The 22,699-nt window shown below is 41.9% G+C and overlaps 2 protein-coding genes across 2 annotated transcripts in view; one reads left to right on the top strand and one right to left on the bottom strand.

The window, feature by feature from the left end:
- Positions 1-1,328: 1,328 nt before the first annotated feature.
- Positions 1,329-2,083, bottom strand: LOC119519396 (TATA box-binding protein-like 1). The gene has a single exon (XM_037817002.1). It carries the CDS (start codon positions 2,025-2,027, stop codon positions 1,467-1,469), a length of 561 nt encoding a protein of 186 aa, XP_037672930.1. The 5' UTR covers positions 2,028-2,083; the 3' UTR covers positions 1,329-1,466.
- A 13,617-nt stretch (positions 2,084-15,700) lies between these two features.
- Positions 15,701-22,699, top strand: part of PSMD9 (proteasome 26S subunit, non-ATPase 9) — a 40,643-nt gene continuing 33,644 nt past the window's right edge. Inside the window, exons 1-2 of the mRNA XM_037816930.1 lie at positions 15,701-15,964; positions 20,019-20,121. Coding sequence (XP_037672858.1) covers positions 15,827-15,964; positions 20,019-20,121 — 241 coding nt within the window. The 5' untranslated portion in view covers positions 15,701-15,826. The remainder of the gene's footprint in view (positions 15,965-20,018; positions 20,122-22,699) is intronic.

Genomic DNA, 22,699 nt, shown 5'->3' with positions numbered 1-22,699 from the left:
AAACATTTTGGTGATTCAGGTTTTAGTGGAAGACTGTGCTGGAATATTGCCTCTGTTAATTTCTACTGAGAAGCTAATTCAACTCTCCACTCAGCTTTATTTCTAGGGAAAATCACTGTTGGTTATCTTCAACTCCTAAATGCAAGTGGCACTGCTCTGTGGCAGCTTGAATGCATACTGCCATTCCAGGGCTCTGGGGTGAGCCAGAAAGACACTGTTTCACAGGTGCATATTTACTATAACTTTAAGAGTAGCAATCCCATTTTCTGTACTACACTTAACAGTCACTCTTCAGCTCCATTAAATAAGACTTAACAGTCACTCTTTAGCTCCATTAAGTAAGACACAGCAAGGGGAAAGACATAGCTTGCAAATGGCTTTCAAGTTCAAGTTGAACTATATTATAATTATACCGTGCACAGAGGCAGCTTGTGGGCACTTTGTTAAAACAGCACAATGTTACCGACTTCTAGCAAGACTCTCAGTATAGCCTTGAGCACCAGCCTAAGATTAATGAGCCAAGAACCTCACTCACTTTCCTACAACTACAGTTAAGTCTTTCCAGAATAACAAAGGTACATGAGGTACAACCCATCACAGCTTCTTTATCATATCCACCTTGTGGGTAAAGAGGTTTCTCTTTTTAAAATTACAATTCTCTTAATTTTCAGAAGTTATTTAACATTTTCTATCACATTAAATTAGCAACATAAAACATTATGCTTTAACTCTAAAGTTCTACTCTGGTTCCCTCAGGTTTATATACATGTTTTCACTTCTAATCTGCAAGAAAAAAATTCCTATTTGATATTTGGTAACAAAGCATTAAAGAGATACTATACATGTGTGTCATATACATATATATGTATATACAAAATACACTTCAAAAAGAAGCCAACAACACTTCAGCAAAAGTCTAAGCTTGCATAGTTTAAAAAAAATTATGAATACAATTTTTGTTAAAATAGAAAATGGGGAAAAAAGTTATTGAATGGATGTGAAGAGAGGTCTTTTCCAAACTTTTATTTGTGCACATTCAATTGAAAAAGATAACTTTTACAGGTTCTTTGGTGCCCATATTCAGCATACAAAAATGTAAAAGACTATTCACAAATAAAACACATTAGCTCAAACCAGAAAAAAAAAATTAACAACAACAACAACAAAACAATTTAAGGTAGTGCACACTGTGACAGCTCTACTTAGAGGACATGAGAATTACTGCAGAAATAAATAGAATGTCCTTTTGTAAAAGCAGCAACGTCATGTCTTGTAAACTTCCTTTTTATATTACAGCAAGGTCTGAAATAAAACCCAAAGGGACTGGAGCGTAGCTGCAGCCGTGACTGAGTAAAAGAGTCCACCTCCTCCACTACTGTTGGTCCAGTTTCCTTTTGTTTTGAGTCCAATGTGCAGCACGTTTTAAAAGGTGCTCAGATAGGGATTCTAACCAATGAAGTGATCAATTATAAAATTTCTTTCCTGCTTTCAAACACAAACGGGTAAATCTGCTCCACAGCAGTAGCCACAGCCTTGACGTTGGGCCCTGTTACTGTGATACTTCCTGTTGAAAAAATCTGTAATGTAGCTCTTAGAGATTTTATTCTATAGCACACTGCAGGATGAAGTTCAGGTTCATAACTGGCATTAGGTCTATTATTCTTTGTGAATTCTGGCAAACGGAGTTCAAATGGCATGTTACAAACTGCCAAAACGTTAACAACTTTAAAATCTGTAAATATCACCTGAAAACCTAGTTTCTGTAGACTGCGTGCTAAACGTCTGGCACCAAATTTACCTTCTTCTTCACTTGTTGCTCCAGTGCAAATAATTTTTCCTGAGGACCAAATTGTAGCTGTAATTCTAGGTTTTCTAAGCTTCATTAATACTTTTCCAACATCACGCTTATAAATTACATTTGCTCCCTCCAAAGCAATCTTCCTTAAGTTCAAATGGCATCTTGTCCTAAAAACACAGACTACATTTGTAATCAGAATGTCCAATGCAACATCGCTGTCTGCATCCATTGGGGTAGTTTAAAAACTTAGCGTCCCACCACGAAGATCACATCCGTGGGAGGAGGGGGCGGCGGACGCGAAGGATCAGCTGGAGGACAAGGATGATGATGAGACGGACGCACTCCCCCGTCTCCATGGAACTCCCGCTCCGGCCCGTTGCTAGGAGCCCCCGGGGCTCGAGCTCCGTCTTGGGCGCTTTGTTGTTCCGGGTCCGGGCCCAAGTGCATTTTAACAAGTGGTTATAGAGCAAATTTCAAAGACTATCACGGATCACAGTTCCACAGTGTCAGTTATTTCCTTCTAGCTATTCTAATACCCTAGCAACTAAGAAAAAGAAAATTATATAAAGATTCAGAATACATAATCCTTTGTTAAATCCCATCTTGTCTGTTGCTTCCCCTTCCTCTAGTTTAATCACTTTCATGATCTTCAGGGATGTCTAGGCAGTGACCACCCTAACCTGTTCATATTGAAAAGGGGTGTCAACTTTATGAGCAAAGGGGACACATATAGTTGATGTTCTTGAAGAGGCTATTGCCTCTGGGTTTTGGGACTTAGGTCGCATAGGAGCTCTCTGAAGGATTTAAGTTTCTGATGAGTAAACTTAGTGAGTGAAACTTTTATAGATTCTCAGATAGGGATCCAGGTATTCTTTATGGTTTTCAGGACTACTGTTAACTTGGGCTTATCATATTGTGGTCATTTGGCGTGTCTAGGAGTTACCTTCAGGACAGCCTCTTGACTCTATTGGAAATCTCTTAGCCACTGAAACTTTATTTTGTTGCCTTTCTTTCCCCCCTTTTGGTCAAAAAGGCATTCTCAGTTCCTCGATGCCAGGGTCAGGCTTACTCCTGGAATCTGTGTCCCACATCACCAGGGAGACCCATTCACCTGGGGGGTCCTGTCCCACATCGGGGGGAGGGTGATGAATTTATTTGCAGAGTTCAGCTTAGAGAGAGAAAGTCCACATTTGAGCAACAAGAGGTTCTCTGGAGGTGATTCCTAGGCATAATTATAGGTGGGCTCAGCCTCCCCTTTACAACCATAAGTTTCACCCAAGCAAGCCTCAATATCGAGGGCTTGACTTACGAAGTAGGGGGTTCCTAAGTTACATAGCATATGTTTCGTCCATGATAATCCATCCATATCTCATTTTATCATCACTTGCTTGTACAATCATCATCACTCTCCATTTTAAACAATTCTCATGGCCCCAAAACACCCTATAGCTCTTTTCAGCCCTTAATTATTTGTCCCTAGAATTTGTGTGGTACTAGTATGGTATTCATATTAATTATAGTCCCTAGTATGCAATAGGTAGATTTTTCCCATGTACCCTTCTGCTGTCAACTCTCTGTACTAGTGTCATGCCTTAGAAGTATATCATGCAAGCACCTATCTATATTTGTGTTGCTGATCTATGGGAAAAATGACTTCAAATAACCCCTTTCCTTCCTTTTCTCAATCAGTACTGCTCTGATACTTATAATCCATTAACAAATAATCATCACCCTTATCCATTATCATACCTTTGAATTCATCCTCATTAATATAGCTGAACATATTAGATAATCATTCCCCCTCATCAGCTTCTGTCTATCACTAGGTCCCCAATATTCTACATTATGAGACATTGATGTTACATTGTTCAGGGAGTTCAGATTAGTGGTAGCATATGATCTCTCTCCTTTTGTGTCTGGCTTATTTCACTCAGCATTATGTCTTCCAGGTTCATCCATGTTGCCATATGTTTCAAGATCTTGTTCCTTCTTACTGCTGCATAGTATTCCATCATATGTATATACCACATTTTGTTTATCCACTCATCTGTTGAAAGACACTTGGATTGTTTCCATCTCCTGGCAACTGTGAACAATGCCGCTGTGAACATTGGTGTACAAATGTCTGTTCATGTCACTGCTTTCAGATCTTCTGAGTACATACCGAGAAGTGGAATTGCCAGGTCGTGGGGTAATTTGATATCTATTTTTCTGAGAAACCACCAAACTGTCTTCCACAGCGGCTGTACCATGATACATTCCCACCAGCAATGAATAAGTGTTTCAATTTCTCCACATCCTCTCCAGCATTTACTGTTTCCTGTTTGTTTGATGGCAGCCTTTCTTACCCGTGTAAGATGGTATCTCATTTTGGTTTTGATTTGCATTTCCCTAATAGCTAGAGAAGATTAACATTTATTCATGTATTTTTTATCCATTTGTATTTCCTCTTTGGAAAAATGCTTTTCATATCTTTCACCCATTTTAAAATTGGGTTGTTTGTACTATTGTTGTTGAGTTGTAGGATTTCTTTATATAAGCATGATAGATGGTTTCCAAATATTTTCTCCCATTGAGTTGGCTGCCTCTTCACCTTTTGGCAAATTCTTTTGAGGCACAGAAACTCTTGATTTTGAGGAGTTCCCATTTATCTATTTTTTTTTTTTCCTGTTGCTTGTGCTTTGGATGTAAGGTCTAAGAAGCGACCTCCTAATACTAGGTCTTGAAGATGTTTCCCTACATTATCTTCTAAGAAACTACTTCAATATATCTTTTTAATTAATTTATTTTAATTTCATAGTGATAAAATATATAACAGAATTTGCCATTTTCACCATTTTATGGTACAGAATTCAGTGGCGTTAATTCCATCCAACGTATTGCGCTACCATCACCACCATCCATTCCCAATTTTGTTTTCTCACCCCAAACAGAAACTGTACCTGGTAATCGATAACCCTCCATCCCACCTTCTCACTGACCCCTGGAAACCTGTATTCTGCGTTCTGTCCCTATGAATTTGCCTATTCTAGTTATTTCTGATATGTGCAATCCCACAATATTTGTCCTTTTGTGTCTGGCTTCTTTTACTTGGCATCACATTTTCAAGGTTCATCCGTGGCGTAGCAGGTATGAGCACTTCATTCCTTTTGGTGGCTGATGATTTTCCATGGTGTGGATGGAGCACATTTTGCTTATCTGTTCCTCTGTTGGCTGGGGCTGGGGCAGCTTCCGCCTCTTAGCAGCTCTGAGTAGTGCTGCCATGTTCTTAGGGCCAGTGGTCAGAGGGGCAAGTAGCTGCTTGAATCACCATTTTCTCTTCTTCTGGGTCTACACCTAGAAGTAGGATTCTTCTGAAATTCTGTAAACATCTCTTTCCAATGCAAAATAATGAACACCCAAAAACCACTTGTACCACTTGTATGGAAGTATTGTGTCCCCCAAAACACCATTATCTTTTTTTTTTATTAAATTCAGTTTTATTGAAATACATTCACACACCATACAATCATCCATGATATACAATCCACTGTCCACAGTATGATAACATAGTTATGTGTTCATCACCACAATCTCTCTCTGAACATTTTCCTTACATCAGAAAGAACCAGAACAAGAATAAAAAATGAAAGTGAAAAAAGAACACCCAAATCATCCCCCCATCCCACCCCATTTGTCCTTTAGTTTTTATCCCCATTCCTCCACTCATCCATACACTAGATAAAGGGGGTGTGATCCACAAGGTCTTCACAATCACACTGTCACCCCTTGTAATCTACATTATTATATAATTGTCTTCAGGAGTCCAGACTGCTGGGTTGGAGTTCGGTAGTTTCAGGTATTTACTTCTAGCTATTCCAATACATTAAAGCCTAAGAGGTGTTATCTATATAGTGCATAAGAATGTCCATCAGAGTGACCTCTCGACTCCGTTTGGAATCTCTCAGCCACTGAAACCATTTCATCTCATTTTGCATCCCCCTTTTGGTCAAGAAGATACTCTCAGTCCCATGATGCTGGATCCACATTCATCCCCGGGAGTCATACTCTGCGTTGCCAGGGAGATTTACACCCCTGGGAGTCGGGTCCCACGTAGAGGGGAGGGCAGCAAGTTCACCTATCGAGATGGCTCAGTTAGAGAGAGAGAGGGCCACATCTGAACAACAAAGAGGTACTCAGGGGGAGACTCTTAGGCACCATTACATACAACTTTAGACTCTCCTTTGTGGTAATGAGCTTCATAAGGGCAAGTCCCATGCTCGAGGGCTCAGCACATCAAACCGCCAGTCCCAATGTTTGTGACAACATCAACACCAGTCCAGGTGAGGATGTCCAACACATCCGCACCTTCCCCCAGATCCTCGGGGCTGGGGAGGGGGAGGCTGTAAATATATTTTTTATTATCTGCCCAAATTACTCTAGGATGTGTCACTATTTCACTCCAGCCTATACTAACCTACCGTATCTCACTTCCTATTCAAAGTTCCATGCACTTGTGGTGTTTGAACAAATCGACTGTAGAGTTGTACCGTTTAGAAAATTTAGATCCTGTACCAAATAGATATCTATTCCCTTGGTCTCATATGAAAGTTGAAGTTTTAAAACACAATCAGTTTCAACCTTTATCCTTTGGCCTGGCTTGCCCTGGTCTTAACCAGACATGCGTCATTCATATCACTAATTGAAGTCTGGGCTCTTTTTCAGCTTTTTTTTTTTTTTGACAGTGGCTGTATGCACTAATACTGACGTTCGTATCTGCCGAGCTCTAGCTCTGAGATTCAGGTGTCTCAGAGATATGCATTGTTCCAGAGACCAATCAGGTATACGCTAGGGGATCAGCATCTCAAAGTTTAGAGATAGGCCTTACAATTCAGGGATAGAGTTAACTGCTGTAAGAGCTTACAATCTAGGGACTATTACATTTATTGTGTCCACGTTAGGCTATGTTCTAAGATTCAATTCTGAGTTTACACATTGTAGTTAGTCCATATTGGTGAGGCATCATCCCTCTCACCATGTTTTCTCCAACACTTTTACTCCTATATATATATTTTCCTACAATTTTATAGAGTTATATTCACATACCATACATTTATCCACAGTGTACAATCAGTTGTTCATGGTATCATCATAAAGTTGTACATTTATCACCACAATCAGCACTTGAACATACTGATTACTACAAGAAAAATTGCTTTTTTTTTTTTTTTAGCAATAAGAAAAAATGATAAAAAGAAAAATCACATGTCATACAATACAATATACTACTAAGGTCAGCAAATAACACCGCTACCAAGAATCCCATATTACTCCCCTATATCCCCCTCTCGTATACATTTAGCATTGGCATATTGCCTTTGTTACATTTAATGGAGGTATATTACAACGCTACTGTTGACCATAGACTCCAGTTTGCTTTGATTATGTTTTTTCCTGAATACCATCCCTTTTTCAAATTTCTACATGGTTGACATTCATTCGCTTTCCCACATGCAAAAACATTTTTATATTTGTATATTTAGTAACAGTCATTGGCCACTCCAGTTTTTGCCACGTTATACAGTCCCAGTCTTTATCCTCTATCTTTACCTCTGGTGTCATACATTCTCCTATCCCACCTCTTTCAGCTTTACTCACAGACATCTTTGTTCAGTGTACTTACAATACCGTGCCACCATCACACAGTATTATGCTATCTGTTTCTGGATCTATGCAATCAATCCTAAACATTCTGTAGTCCTTCAGCATCAAATGGCTGATCTCTGCCCTCTTTCTATCTCCTGGTCGCCTGTGTTGTCAGCTTTTAACTCCCAAAGTTTGTTCATTAATGTCTGTTCATATTAGTGAGACCATACAGAATCTGTCCTTTTGTTTCTGGCTAACTTCACTCAACATAATGTCCTCAAGGTTCATCCACATTATTACATGATCCATGTCTTTGTTCTGTCTTACAGCTGCATAATATTCCATCATGTGTATATACCACAGTTAAAACACCATTATCTTTGATGCAATCTTGTGTGGGTAGACGTATTAGTGTTGATTAGATTGTAATTCTTTGAGTGTTTCCATGGAGATGCAACCCACCCAACTGTAGGTGGTAACTCTGATTGGATAGTTTCCATGGAGTTGTGGCCCTGCCCATTCAGCATGGGCCTTGATTGGTTCACTGGAGCCCTATATAAGCTCAGACAGAAGAAGCAAGCTTGCTACAGCCAAGAGGGACACTTCAAAGAATGCACAGGAGCTGAGAGAGGAGTTGCAGATAAGAGAAAGTCTGAAGACGGCCGTTGAAAGCAGACTCTTGCTCCGGAGAAGCTAAGGGAGGACAAAACTCCCCAAGAGTAACTAAGAGCAACATTTTGGAGAAAGCCATTTTGAAACCAGAACTCTGGAGTAGATGCCAGCCACGTGCTTTCCCAGCTAACAAAGGTTTTCCAGATGCCATTGGCCATCCTTCAGTGAAGGTACCAGATTGTTGATGCCTTACCTTGGACACTTTATGGCCTTAAGACTGTAATGGTGTAACCAAATGAACCCCAATTCTATAAAAGCCAATCCATTTCTGGTGTTTTGCACTCCAGCAGCGTTAGCAAACCAGAACACCACTCCTGCAGTAAAATTGTCTCAACTGCTAAGGAACAGCCTTATGGCCTATTTGTTTGTGACCTCAGAAAAAACCAGGGAACTAGAAACCCCCAACTTCGCTTTCCTCTGAAACTCATCCAAGACAACCCTGCCTGCTCCTGCATCTGAGAGCACATTTTCAGTCTTTTAAAAAAAACATCTCTTTATGAAGATGGAGGAATTGTTTTAAGTATTTAAGGTGCTTCCTTTTTAAAAAGACTACCTAAAGTATAAACAGTCAGAACCCAAACGTAATTTACTTTTTTATTATTTACACTTTTATTGCAGGAACATAAATAGAACCCCAAATTCCCGACTTTAACCATTTTCATGTGTTCGATTCAGTATCAACATACCTTTTTGAGGGACACAATTAAACCATGACACCCCCGTCCCTCACGCATGTGGGTCCCTGAAAGCATCTTGTACCCCAAGAGTCTCAGCCTTGGCCTTTGCCTTTGCCTCTGGAGAATCCTGCAGGGACAGTTTTGTTACCTGTAGCTGGGGTGGACAGTGCCCCTCGCCACACACACCCCTTGGGGTGCTGCTGCCAGGCCCTGCGCCTCTTCTGTATGCCCCTAGTTTTACATATGAGGACTCAGGAAGATCAAGACTTACCCAGATACATTGTCCACTGTGGCTAGAAAATGCTGGACCCAGAACTTGGCTTCAGAGTCCTCATTTGTATCACTATGTCTGCCACCATCAAACAGAACCGGCCCCTGCTTTTGAGCGTCTTTGGGGGAACATGTGTGAAGACTGTGACTCGAGCCCTCTGCGTTACTTTCTTACGTCCAGAATGGGGGACAGCAGCCGTTTTCTGTGAAGAGCCAGATGGTGAAGATTTCAGGCTTTGTGGCTCATCGTCCAGCTTCTGCCACAACTACTCACCTCTGCTGCTGCAGCACAAAAAGCAACCACAGACAATATGTAAATGACTTGGCATAGCTGTTTTCCAATAAAACTTTATTTATAAAAACTGGCAGAGAAACCCTTGTACTTTGCCAGTCGTAACGTAAAATGTTGCAACTGCTGTGGAAAATGGTTTGACATTTCCTCAAAATGTTAAACATAGACTGCCGATCCATTACTGGCAATTCCAGTCCTGCGTGTGTACCCAAAAGAATGAAAAACAGAGATCAAGACAGACACACAGGCATGTTCACAGCAGTATTATTCACAAAGGTAAAAGGTGGACAAAACCCAAATGGCCATCAAATTGTGGTCTCTCCAAAAAACAGAATATTATTCGGTCATAAAGAAGGATCATAGAGCTCATGCACGCTGCAACATGGAAGAAACTAGAAAACATTATGCTCAATGAAAGAAGCCAGGCATAAAGGGACAAATGCTGCATGATTTCACTTGTATGAAATATTAGAAATAGCAAGTTCATCGAAACAGAAAGTAGATGAGAAGTTACCAGGGGAGGGGGCAGGGAGAAGAGGGAGTTGTTACTTGGAAGGGTTAGAGCATTTGCAAATTTCGGAAATTTTAAAATAAAATTAATTTGAAAGAAAGAAAAATGGTAAAAAAAAACAAACAAACAAAGGGTGGCCCAGATTTGGTCCGAAGGCTATAGTTTGCCTAACCTTGCCCTAGACAATCAACAAACGAATAAATCCACCTTAGTTTCTACCATATGCTGGTGGCTGTGGTTTCGTTACTCCCACTATGGAAATGTCAATTTCCCGGTGTGAGGTCACTGACCTTGCAGCTGGAAAGAGCATGTGTAGGAACACATCCTACAGATACCATAACCCCAGGAGCACAGAGAATACGACAGCATAGTGAGATGATTAGGGAGCACTAAGATTTGAGCATTTGTTACCTTTGTTTTTAATAAAATTTATTTATTTATAAGTTTATATTATTTGATTTTAAATATAATTTAATTTTAAGTAATGTCGGCGTTTTAAGACTGTTTTGCAAAATTTCTGCAGAGTCAACGTTCAGCTCCACTGAGCCATTGGGAGTGACTCAGCTGGGGTTGCCGCAGGGTGGGGGGGTGGGAGGTGCCCCGGGACTGGTCAACGGCCAGGGAGGCTGAGCCCCTGACATGACACAGGGGCCCTGGGCACTTCAAAGGGTCTTTCTCTTTCCGCTCGGGCCAAGCTGCCATCACGTCAGTGGCTCCATCGCTTGCGTCAGCCAAGGGCAAAGTTGCTCAAGACCCATCATTGATCCCTTTCCGGCAGAATCCCGGTCCTTGCCACTCGGCCTCCACTCCTGGGGACGTGTGACCCCCTTCCATTGGGAATGCTGACCCTCATTCCTGGCAAGGGTGACAGGGGAGTCAGCTTCAGCCTCCGAATTGCTGAATCGATGTCAACACATCCCTTAACCCCTCCGAACCTCCTTCTCCCATTTCTGAATATTAGGGAGCTCCGTTAAAGAAAAAAAGGAAAAAGAAAAGGAAACCCAATGACAATCCATCTATAAGCAACTATCGTGAATATCACGAATGATTTGCATGTGTCTGCCCAGACTATCTTATGAAAATGTATGAACATATATAGATATGATTGTTTTCTATAACTTAATTATTTTTTACTTAATGATATACTTTAAAAACATTATTTTCATGGTAATAAATACCCATATTTACATACATATATTAATATATGTATATGTACGTGTGTGTTTCATTGAAAGGTTGTGCTGTAATTAATTTAACCAAACCCCTAGAACTGAATATTTAAGTCGTTGCAAAAAAATTTTTTATGTGCCCATTTGCCATTAACATATCTCTTTTTTAGCCAAAATCTTGCCTTTAAAAAACAGCAGCTGCAGTGATCTCACTTGGTTGTGCAGTTACATGCTTTTTGACAATGATTTTCTGTATTAAGTTACTCTGAATTCATATTAATCAATATCCTATTTTTCAAATTGCCTTCTCCCCTGCCCCACACTCTCTGCCCAGGTACTAAATGTTACAGAACTCGTGTGTACCCCACCCCTTTCTCCATTCTCATGCAATCGTATGCAAGCATACCATATATACACATACATGGGGAGTTGACTTTGTTGTATAAAAATATGATCATAGACTGTGGTTCTCTGCATGTTAACTTTTCCAAATGTTTAAATATTTACAATGGTGCTGGATATTCTGTTTGCTGCTCCAAATTGCTTCCTTCTCAGCCTTGCCTTGTGCCCCAGGCCTCACTGCCCTCTGCCAATTAGTGGCTCTGGCAGGATAGTTGAGGGGGGTGGTCTATTTCCTTTGGTCAAGCAAGCACTGGCCTGATTGTTACTGTGAGGACATTTCATGGGCTTAAATCATCAGTAAGTTGATTGCATCTATGGCTGATTGCATCTACAATCAACTGAGGAGTTTGCCTTCAACAATGAGAGAAGTCTTATCCAATCAGTTGAAGGCTTTAAAAGAAGTGATGATTTTTGCAGCCAGAAGGGAGACTTTCCATCTCCACTTCAGCCAGCCAGCTTCTCCTGAGGAATTCATGGAAAACCTTCATCAGAATTCCCAGCTTGCAGCCTGCCCTGAGGAATTTGGACATCCCCTCCCCAGTTGCATGAAATGATTCTTGTAAAAATCTCGTATTTACAGATCTCTCCTGTTGCTTCTGTTGCCCTAGGGAACCCTGACTAATACAGACCCTGAACTGATTCAGCCACTAATTTAAAATCTTAAAAATTCTGGGTGAGTCAACCCACACAGTCTGTCACCAGTTAGAACCTCAGAGCTCAGCCCCTGGTCTTTGGGTGCTGGAACAGAAGGCAAGAGAAGGGCAGTGACTCCCCAATTAGTCTGACTCCTAGGCCAGGTCTGAGGCAAAATATGGGAAGTTTGGTGAATCTTTAGGCATGGCAATATTAATTATGACTGGGCCAAATCTTGCTGGGGTAGCTTTAGCTCCTTGGCTCAGTTTTGCACTTCCTGAGTTCTTGGCTTCTCTCTCATTCTGAAATGAAGATGAGCAATGAATGTATATTTGCAAGAGGCAAGCTTAAGTTCTAGATCTTGGCAGGTTCCTTAAATGAGCTTTGTCGGGCTGTCTATGGTCACTGTAGGCAATGAGCCACAGTAACTGAAATAGGGAAGGGGTGAAGATGGTTTTCTCAGGTGTCCTGTTAGATTCCTCTATTAAACCCTCAAACCCTTGAAGACAACAAGGCTCATTCATGTCGGACAGTCCTCAGTGTGGGAGACAGACAGGTAAGCATGCATTTACAATACCAAGTGAAAAGAGCAGAAAACAGCCCTGCCTTGGGGCAAGTGGGAGAACTGTTCCCAGAGGAGGTCATGTTTGAGCTGCATCTTAAAGAGATGCTAGAATGAACGTGGCCTGAAATGGTGTTCTGGAGAACTAAGACCCAGTGCTAAGAGAGACTGAGCAATAAATGTGAAAGTGCTGGAAGTTCAGTGTGGCTGGAACATCAGGTGCGTATGTGTTTGTGTGTGGGTGATGGGGTTGGGGTAAGTCAAAAGGCAAGCATCAGAGGGGTCTTGAAAGCCAAGAAAAGGGAGTGGGAAAGCCATGGAAAGCTTTAAGCAGCAAAGACATAACCTCACTCCTTGGAAAGTTTATTCTGGCTGCGGTATGGGAAGTGGATTAAAGGGGGCAAGTTTAGAAGCCGAGACAGGTTTGGAGGCTGCTGCAATCAGACAAAGATGGGATTGGCTGGGACAAGAGTAGAGGTAGAGGTGATGGGTGGATTTGAGAGCTATGATGGCAGCAGAAGGGACAGGACCTAGGTTTATTATAATAGTGACAACCATATTGACAAGCAGTGATTTAAACAATAGCTCTGGTTTCAGACTGCATGGGTAGGAATCTTCTCCTCTACCCTTTTTATTTTGGAAAATTTAAAACCTCAGCAAATGAACATCCCTATACCCTTGTGATGGTTTGAAGCTGGAGGTACCCCAGAAAAGATCATGTTCTTTTAATCCATTCCAGTGGGTGTAGCTCTATTGTGGGTGGGAACTTTTGATTACGTTATTTCAATTGAGATGTGAACCACCTCATTCAAGGTGGGTCTTAATCCTCTTACTAGAGTCTTTTATAAGAGGATAAAAGATGAAGGACACACAAACGCTCAGAGAGGAAGCCACTGAAGCCAGAAACTGGACGCAACTAAACCTGGGAGAGAAGGGAGAGACCAGCAGGTGTCACCATGTGCCTTTTCATCTGACAGAGGAGTCCCAGATCTCCAGTAGCGTTTCCTCAGGAAGAAGGTGTTGTCCTGATAATGCCTTGATTTGGACATTTTTCACGGCCTCAATTGTAAACTTGTAAGGTAATAAATCCCCATTGTAAAAGCCGAACCATTTCTGGTACATTGCATTTCCTCAGCTTTAGCAAACCAAAACAAACCTTAATCCAGATTTACTAATCATTACATTTTGTCCATATGTATATATATATATGTGTATTTTTCTAAACAACTTGCAAGTTAGTTGCAAGTTGATGCTGCCCTCCCCCAATACTTCAGCATTGATATCTTCGGAATAAAAAGATTCTTTTACATAATCAAAATACTACTATTTTACTGAGGAAATTTAATATAAATAGAATACCATAATCTAATATAAAGTCTATTTTCAAATTTCACCAATTGTCCCAATAATGTCCCTTCAATCTGCTGTTGTTTTTAAATCCAGCATCAAAGATCATGAATTGCATTCAATTGTTGTTTCCCTTTCTTTTCTTTCTTTTTTTTAAGTCAATGTTCGAAATGTTAGTTTGTTCAATAAAGACCAAATGAACAAAATAAAAGAAGCCTAATGTAATTGGTTCTACTTTTTCCTGTTAAAAGATTATTTTTTTAACTTTTTATTTGAAAGTCATTTTAAACTTAGTTACAAAAATAGTATCAAGAATGTACATATATGTTTCACTCAGCATCACCAATTACTTAGATTTTGCCACATTTACTTTATCATTCTCTCTCTACAAATATATTTTCATATATTTCTCCGAACCATTTGAGAATAAGGTACCCCTTTTGCCCCTAAATACTTCAGAGTGTATTTTCTGAGGTCATTCTCTTCCATAAGCAAAGGACAAGGATGAAAATCAAGAAATGTAACATTGATACTATACTATCCATATTCAAATATCCCCAATTTTCCCAAGAGTGTCCTTTATAGCTTGTTTTTTTACTTGAGGGAGTGGTACTAGGATCCAGACAAGGATCATGCATTGCATTTAGTTGTGGCGAATCTAGTCTCAGTTAATCTGGGCAATTTCCAAGCCTCTTTGTGTTTGCATGTGCAGGCACGCACATGTGCATGTGTGTGTGTTTCACAACATTGACCTTTTCAGGGTTCAGGCCAGTTGTTTTGCAGAATGTCTCTCAATTTTGATTTGTCCGTCTCTTTTCCCATGATTAGTTTCAGAGTAAACATGTTTGGCAAGAAAGCTTCATAGGTCATGTTGTGTACTTGTCAGTGCAAAATATTAGGGGGCATGTGACATCAGTTTGTCTCCTTACTAGCGACGTTAAGTTTGCATTGGTTAAGCTGGGTTGAAATTTTGGCTTCACGTTTTACTAGTTCAGTAAGTTGATTAATGAGACATTTTTCTCATCTGTCAAATGGGGTAATATTAGTTTCATGAGGTTGAATTAATCAATATATCTAGAACACTTTCTGTCACACTATGAGTGTTCAATAAAAAATTATTACTATCATCATCAATAATATTTTTACCAACATTTATAGAAGTTTTAATATATGAGAGGTGCCCTGTCCAGTCCTCCACAGTCATTTTCTCATTAATTCTTCATCCCTCCAGCGTCTAGGATAGTGCATGGCAAATAGGAAGCAGAATGACAGCTCTAAGAGATGGATTGCTGTAAACCTCGCACCATTTTACAGATGAGAAAACTGAGGCTCAGAAGAGTGATGTAATTTACCTAAGGTCATGAAGATTTCAGTAAGTGGTAAGAGTCAGGATTTGAACCCAGGTTTGCAGGGTTAACCATAAGGAACCTCAATGTCTTTCGTAAACTATCAAGGCTGTGTACATGTGAATAACCGAATTGGAAAGCCTCGCATTGTTCTCTGGTACATATATACAGTAGGCGCTCAACAAATGTGGGTTGAACGAACAGGAAAGAAAATCAGTAAGCTGGGGACAGATCTTCATGCCGAGGTAGGGTTGAGCGCTGCAGCGAGACCTGGAATCCATTCCTCGGGAATCCCCTCCCCTCCCCGGCTCGCCGGCGGTGCAGAGGCATCCCTGGATCACGTGATCCAGCGGGGTGTGGCTTTCCGTGGCTCCGCCCCACCGCGAGACCCCCGCTGTTTGCCCAGCCTCGCGTTCCAGGACGGCTGATGTATTTTGGCCCACGGGCGGAGCCGTAGCTACAGTCTCCTCGGGCGTCCGTAGCCCCTAAGCGACGTGTTTGGCGCTGGGGCCCAGGTCCGAGATGTCAGAGAAGGAGGGTAAGGGGAGCCGAGACTCCCCGCCGGCCGGCGTGGTGACAGTTAGCGACGTCCAGGAGCTGATGCGGCGCAAGGACGAGATCGAGGCCCAGATCAAAGCTAATTATGACGTGCTGGAGAGTGTGAGTGTGGGCCCGGGGCTCCCTGCCCGACGTGTGTGCCTTCCCAAGACCTTCTGGCTGGGTCCCCCAAACCCGGGGACCTGGGAGGCAGGGGGCCTCCGCTTGGGCTCTCCGGTGTAGCTCTCTCCCTCCTTGGGAGGGCCAAGGCGCCGGAAGTGAGGTTTCTGTCGGCAGCAGGGCGTACAGGCAACGTTACAAATGTTAGCAATTAGTATTACTATTATATAGCCAGTGTCTGTTGAGCCTTTACTACATGCTAGGCGCTGTTTTAAGTGCTTTACGTCTGTGAGCTCATTTAATGCCGGCAGCAACCGTTTGAATTGGGTACTACTATTTTCCCCATTTTACGGTTGAGAACATTAGCTAATGAGGAGCAGAGGCAGGACTGTAATCACCACCACCACCAGTCCTTGTTGAACGTTTACCAGGGATCATGTGCTTTGCTCACAGTTTATGTCAGGGCTTCTTATACATAGGGTGCATACGAATAACTTGGGGAGTCTTATTAAAATGCAGATTCGGATTCAGTAATTCTGGGTTGGATGCCCGCATCTGCATTTCTAGCAACCTCCCAAGTGATGCCCATGCTGCTGGTTTGAGGATTGCACTTTGAGTAGAAAGATTTTATATATCCTGTACTCACTTGATAGGTAAGGCTCATTATCCTTAAAGAGTGGAGGAAACAGGCTCAGAGTGGGGCGAACGCTTGCCCAGGGTCATGCCACTAGGATATGGCAGCAATGGGGCTGGTTCCAGGGAGTGTCTGGCTTCAAAGTGGATACAGTTTTTCCTGTGTTACCTCGTGTAAACCCACAAATCAATTTGTAGAGAGAGATTAAATTAACAGTATCCTATACAGGTATAATGGAATGCGTTTTAGGTGATGGGAGTAGGATAAAATACCATTTGGAGGCTTGAGTATCATTTTATTGGATGCTCACTATATGCCTGGTTGTTGTTTGTGTTATATTTTGAAATCCTGTCAATTACTCTGTGAAATTCATATGTTCCCCTGAAGTTCAGAAAGGGAGAAGCTACTTGTGTAAAGTGACAAAGTGGGATTTGGTCCTGATTAATCTGAAACTTGCGCTTGCAAGCAGTATACCAGTAATTTCTCAAACTTGAATTTTTCTACCATCAACAGGATGGTGTGTTCATATTCCTCCTATGCTGTTATTCCCTTGATTTGTTTCTTTAGTAGACCCACTTTTTAATTTAAATAAATTTATTTTAAAAGGAAACTATATCTGTATAGTGTATGGAAAACCAGAATCTCTTAAATATACAGTAAAAATGCACTCAAGGCAATGCAAAATGTTAGTTGCTTCTAGCTAGCTACCGTAACTTGCTGAAGGCTTTAAGACTTAAGCCCTGTTCTCTGTTTATTTAAAAGGAAATGGAGAGCTAAAGCACTCTTAGAAGAAAATATAGGAGTAAATCTTCCCATTGTTGGGCTAGTCAAAACCTGCTTGGATATACACCAAAAGCACAAGCTACACAAGAAAAAAATAGATAAATTGGACTTAATCAAAATCAAAAACTTCTGTGCATCAGAAGATACTATCAAAGTGAAAAGACAACCTGCACAAAGGGAGAAAATATTTGGAAATCATATATCTGATAGGAGACTTGTATCCAGATTATATATAGAACTCTTACAACTCAACAATAAAAAGACAAAGCAATTTAGAAATTGACAAAAGATCTGAATAGACATTTCTCCAAAGAAGATATACAAATGGCTAATAAGCACATGAAAAGATGTTCAGCATCATTAGCCATTAGGATATGCCAAAAAAAAAACAAAACAAAACAGATTTTTGGGTAGATGATAATAGTTTGGAACTAGATGAAGTAGCTGTATACAAAATTGTGAACGTACCAAATGTCACTGAATTGTACACTTTAAAATGGTTAATTTTATTTTATGTGAATTTTACCTCAATTAAAAAACACACACACTAGATGCCACTATTTCACAGTCATTAAGAAGGCTAAAATTAAAAAGACAGACAGTAACAATTGTTGAAGTTGTGGAGAAATTGAAAACATCATGCATTGCTGGTGGGGTTGTAAAATGGTGCAGCCTCTTTGGAAAACAGCTGCTTTGGCAGTTCCCAAAGTGTAAGTTCTCATATGACCCAGTAATTCCACTCCTAGGGATATATCCAAGAGAAATGAAGACATACATACATCCACATAAAAACTTACATACAAATGTTCATAGCAGCATTATTCAGAATAGCCCCAAAGTGGAAGCAACTCAAATGCCCATCAATTAATGAATGGTTAAACAAAATGTGATCTGTTCATACAATGGAATATTATTCAGCTGTAAAAAGGAATGAAGTACTGATTCATCTGATACGTGGTACAACATGAATGAAGCTTGGAAACACTACACTAAGTGAAAAAAACCAGTCACAGAAGACCACAGATTGTATGATTACATTTATATGAAATGTCCAGTATAGGCAAATCCATAGAGACAGAAAGTAAATTAGTGGTTGCCAGGGGCCGGTGTTGGGCAGTGACTGCTGGTGGTACAGGGTTTCTTTTTGGGGTGATAAGAAAGTTCTGAAATGATGGTGGAGATGGTTGCACATCTCTAAAACCATTGACTTATACATATTAAATGGGTCAGTTGCATAGTTTGTGAATTATATCTCAATAAAGCTGTTTAAAAAAAAGAAGGTAAGAAATGGAGGGGGCGGGAGATAGCAAGTCATCTGGAGGTGTTGTACAGACCACCACCACATTGAGATTTTCTCCTTGACTATCAAAGGGTTAAACAGACTTGGAAAGGGAATAAGCTTTTTAGCTTCAGGAGTATTTAATGCCCTGCGTGTGAGCCACCAGTGGTGTGGGTGCCACAGTTTGGGAAACAGTGTTTTAACTGATCTTAGTCTTTGTGGGAAGGCAGGAGGCAGATACAGATGTATAAGCCATGGCACATTTCTGCAGTATCTGTAGCATCCCGTGTTAAGGGATTACGTGGGACCGCTCTCGCCACAACCGGAAACAGTAGGTGCTACCCAGAGGCTTCCAGAGAGAAAGGGAGAGAAGTGAATGGAATCTCTCCTCCCAGTGCCCGTGCCCGCTGGACAGCTAGTCTCTGCACCACCGACTGATACTAAGAGCAGCTGTTTATTACTTAACTCCCTGCATGCCTGGCACTGTGCTAAGCCCTCGACATAGGCCAGCTCTTTAATTCTCCCAACAAGTAGGGAGAGGTGAGTCCTAACCATTTTACAGTTGAGGAGGCCCAAGCTTAGAGAGGTGAAGATGGCAGCCAAGGACGCAGCTTGTCCATGGCAGAACTGAGGTCCACATCAGAGTCTCACGGACAGCAGGTCCCCTGTGCTACACCACAGGACACAGTTTATTGCTTTTGCACATTATGTTCTGATTTATCTAGGAAAATGATAAAACAAATGAATTGTTCTGGGCAGATCATACATTGGTCAAAATTCAAAATCTGTGAAAGGATATAAAATTAAAGTTCTCCTTCCTTGCCTCCCCTGACCCCAGCTCCCAATTCCTCTCCCTAGAAGCGATCGGCGATATCAGGACCTCCTTCCAGAGATGGAAAGTCCGTCTGAAAGCCCCTATAGATCTCTTTATTGTCAGGAAAACTAGAGCTTGTCACAGCTGCATGCTCCCTGGGGTTTTTACTCCCCTCTGACTTCCGAGGCCACCAGTCAGGTGTCTGTTGCTGTCATGGGCAGGAGGGTTTGGAGGAGTTGAGAAAGAGGCTGGCCTTGGGGGTGATGCTCAAAGGAGCCTTTGGTTTTATCTGCACTGTTCTAACTTCAAAAGGGGAGAATGTATTCATGTATTACTTGCATTATTAAAAATTAATTAGAACACAGCACTCACCTCCGAGGGTAGCTGTGAGGTGACGTGGGTGAATCCGGTCCTTGGAAGTTACCAATTTATAGTAGGAACTGTCACTGTCATCATTATTATCATTGCAAAGGAAAAGGGTCTCTGGAAAGGGATCTTGAGGAGTTTCTGTCTGAGAAATCTTGTTAATCATGTTCCTTCCCTTCAGCAAAAAGGAGTTGGGATGAACGAGCCCCTGGTGGACTGCGAGGGCTACCCCCGGGCAGACGTGGACCTGTACCAAGTCCGCACGGCGAGGCACAACATCGTCTGTGAGTGACCCATGAGGGTGAATCCCTCCTCGTCGGGCTCTGCGCTGCTCCCTTCTGCCTCCTCCAGAGGAGCTCGTCACACCTGCCGGGGGACTGAGACCTCAGGGATGGGTTGGGCTCTAGGGCTCTGTTGTTAAGGTTTCACTTTTCATTTTCATTTTGAAGAATTTTACTTCATTGTGGAAATTTTATTGACATAACAACAGAAACCGGAGTCACATAATGTTTGCAAACCTAATCAGGTCAATTATGTGTTTATTAGGAATTCTGTTCCTCTGTTAATCACAGTGACCTTACTAAGGTGACTTAAGCCTGGGAGTGTTTCGTCTCTCAGTAAAAGACATATGTGGGTGGGCATCGCGGGGCTGGTGGTCAGATACCCAGGCTCCTCCCCCTGCCCTCCTTAGGGCCTCCTTCTCCAGGGTCTCCGTGTCCATGCTGTGGGCGGGAGGGAGGGGAAGAAGGAAGATAGGACGGGCACAGGGTCCTATGCCAGCAAGCCTCCCCCTTTACAGATCTTTCCTGCAAGGCCCCCTGTCCCAGCCCCAACAGTTTCTGCTTCCACTTCAGGCCCTTCTACAAGAAAGACTGGGGCATGTCGTCCATGATGGACATGTTGCTATTCTAAATAAAATTAATTGTTTTTATTAGCTTAGTTTTTTTTTTTTTTAGAGAAGTTGTGTGTTTACGGAAAAATCATGCATAAAATACAGAATTCCCCTATACCACCCTATTAGTAACCCCTCACATTAGTGTTACATTAATTGTTTTTATTTTATTTTTAATCAGGGAAGAAGGGGAGAGTAGAGGTTGGGTGGTGTTTCAGTTTCCTATTGCTGCTGTAACAAGTTACCCCAAACGTAGCGACTTAATTCAGATTTATTGTTGTACAGTTCTGGAAGTCAGAAGTCTTAAATGGGCTTTATGGAGCTAAAATCAAGATGTGGGCAGGGCTAGTTCCTTCTGGAGGCCCTAGGGGAGAATCCCTTCCCTTGCCTCTGACAGCTTCTTTGAGGCTGCCCGCAGGCCTTTGCTCCTGGCCCCTCCCTCCACCCACAGGGCCAGCATTTGTGTAGTCTGGCTCTGGTTCTGGTTCTGGCATCATAACTCTTTCTCTCTCCATCCTGCCTCCCTCTTTCACCTATAAAGACCCTCATGTTCGGGCCCACCCAGATAATCCAGGTTGATCTCCCCATGTCAAGATCCTTAATCATATCTGTGAAGTCTGTTGTGCCACGTAACGCAACACATTCACGGGTTCTGGGGATTAGGACACGGGCATCCTTGGTCGGGGGTGGGGGCATTACTCTGCCAACCACAGGTGGGAGCCAGCAGGCCCCACCACAAAGTCCAGTTAGAAGGAAATTTATTGTCCACATGTTTCACTTAACAGTTTCAGTTTTGTCTGTTTGAACCTTGACACCTTCTGCGGTGTGTTTTGGTGTAAGGCCATGCTTCTCAAACTGGGATGCAAGGAACCCTAGGGATGGAGTTTAAGACCAGAGGCTCCTCAAAACACCATCTGATCAGAGCTTCACTTTTCCTTGAAGATTTGGGGAAAACAAGCCTGTCATTTTTTAATTAAAACAAATTGGAAGGTCGGTATTAGTGCATATAGCAACTGTTTAAAAAAAAGCTGAAAAAGAGCCCAGACTTCAATTAGTGATATGAATGAAGCAGATCTGGTTAAGACTAGGGCAAACCAGGCCAAAGGGTAAAGGTCAAACTGACTGTGTTTTAAAACTTCAGCTTCCACGTGAGACCAAGGGAAGAGATGTGTATTTGGTGCAGGATCTATATTTTCTGAACAGTATTACTCTACAGTTGGTTTGTTCAAACACCACGGTTACATGGAGCTTTGAATAGGACGTAAGATACGGTGGGTTGGTATAGGTTAGAATGAAATAGTGACACATCCCAAAGTAATTTGAGCAGAGAATAAAAAATACATTTACAGCCCCCCCCACCCCCAGGAGCTGGGGGAAGGTGCAGGAGTGTTGGACTTCCTCACCTGGACTGGTGTTGATGTTGTCACAAACATTGGGACTGGCAGTTTGATGTGCCGAGCCCTCTATCGTGGTACTTGTCCTTGTGGGGATCATTACTGCAAAGGAGAGTCTAAACTTGCATATAATTGTGCCTAAGAGTCTCCCCCTGAGTACCTCTTTGTTGCTCAGATGTGGCCCTCTCTCTCTGTAACTGAGCCACCTTGGCAGGTGAACTCACTGCCCTCCCTGCTATGTGGGACCTGATTCCCAGGGGTGTAAATCTCCCTGGCAACACAGGATATGACTCCCAGGGATGAATCTGCACCCGGCATTGTGGGATTGAGAATATCTTCTTGACCAAAAGGGGGATGCAGAATGAGACGAAATACTTTCAGTGGCTGAGAGATTTCAAATGGAGTCGAGAGGTCACTCTGGTGGACATTCTTATGCACTATATAGATAACACCTCTTAGGTTTTAATGTATTGGAATAGCTAGAAGTAAATACTTGAAACTACCAAACTCCAACCCAGTAGTCGGGACTCCTGAAGACGATTGTATAATAATGTAGATTACAAGGGGTGACAGTGT

The sequence above is a fragment of the Choloepus didactylus genome, chromosome 23 (assembly GCF_015220235.1).
Source record: "Choloepus didactylus isolate mChoDid1 chromosome 23, mChoDid1.pri, whole genome shotgun sequence".
NCBI classification, from domain to species: Eukaryota; Metazoa; Chordata; class Mammalia; order Pilosa; family Megalonychidae; genus Choloepus; species Choloepus didactylus.
This window is presented reverse-complemented; position numbering and strand designations above follow the sequence as displayed.

What these genes read in the sequence shown, in the direction of transcription:
- LOC119519396 (XM_037817002.1), bottom strand. Translation starts at nt 2,027, where the DNA reads ATGGATGCAGACAGCGATGTTGCATTGGACATTCTGATTACAAATGTA.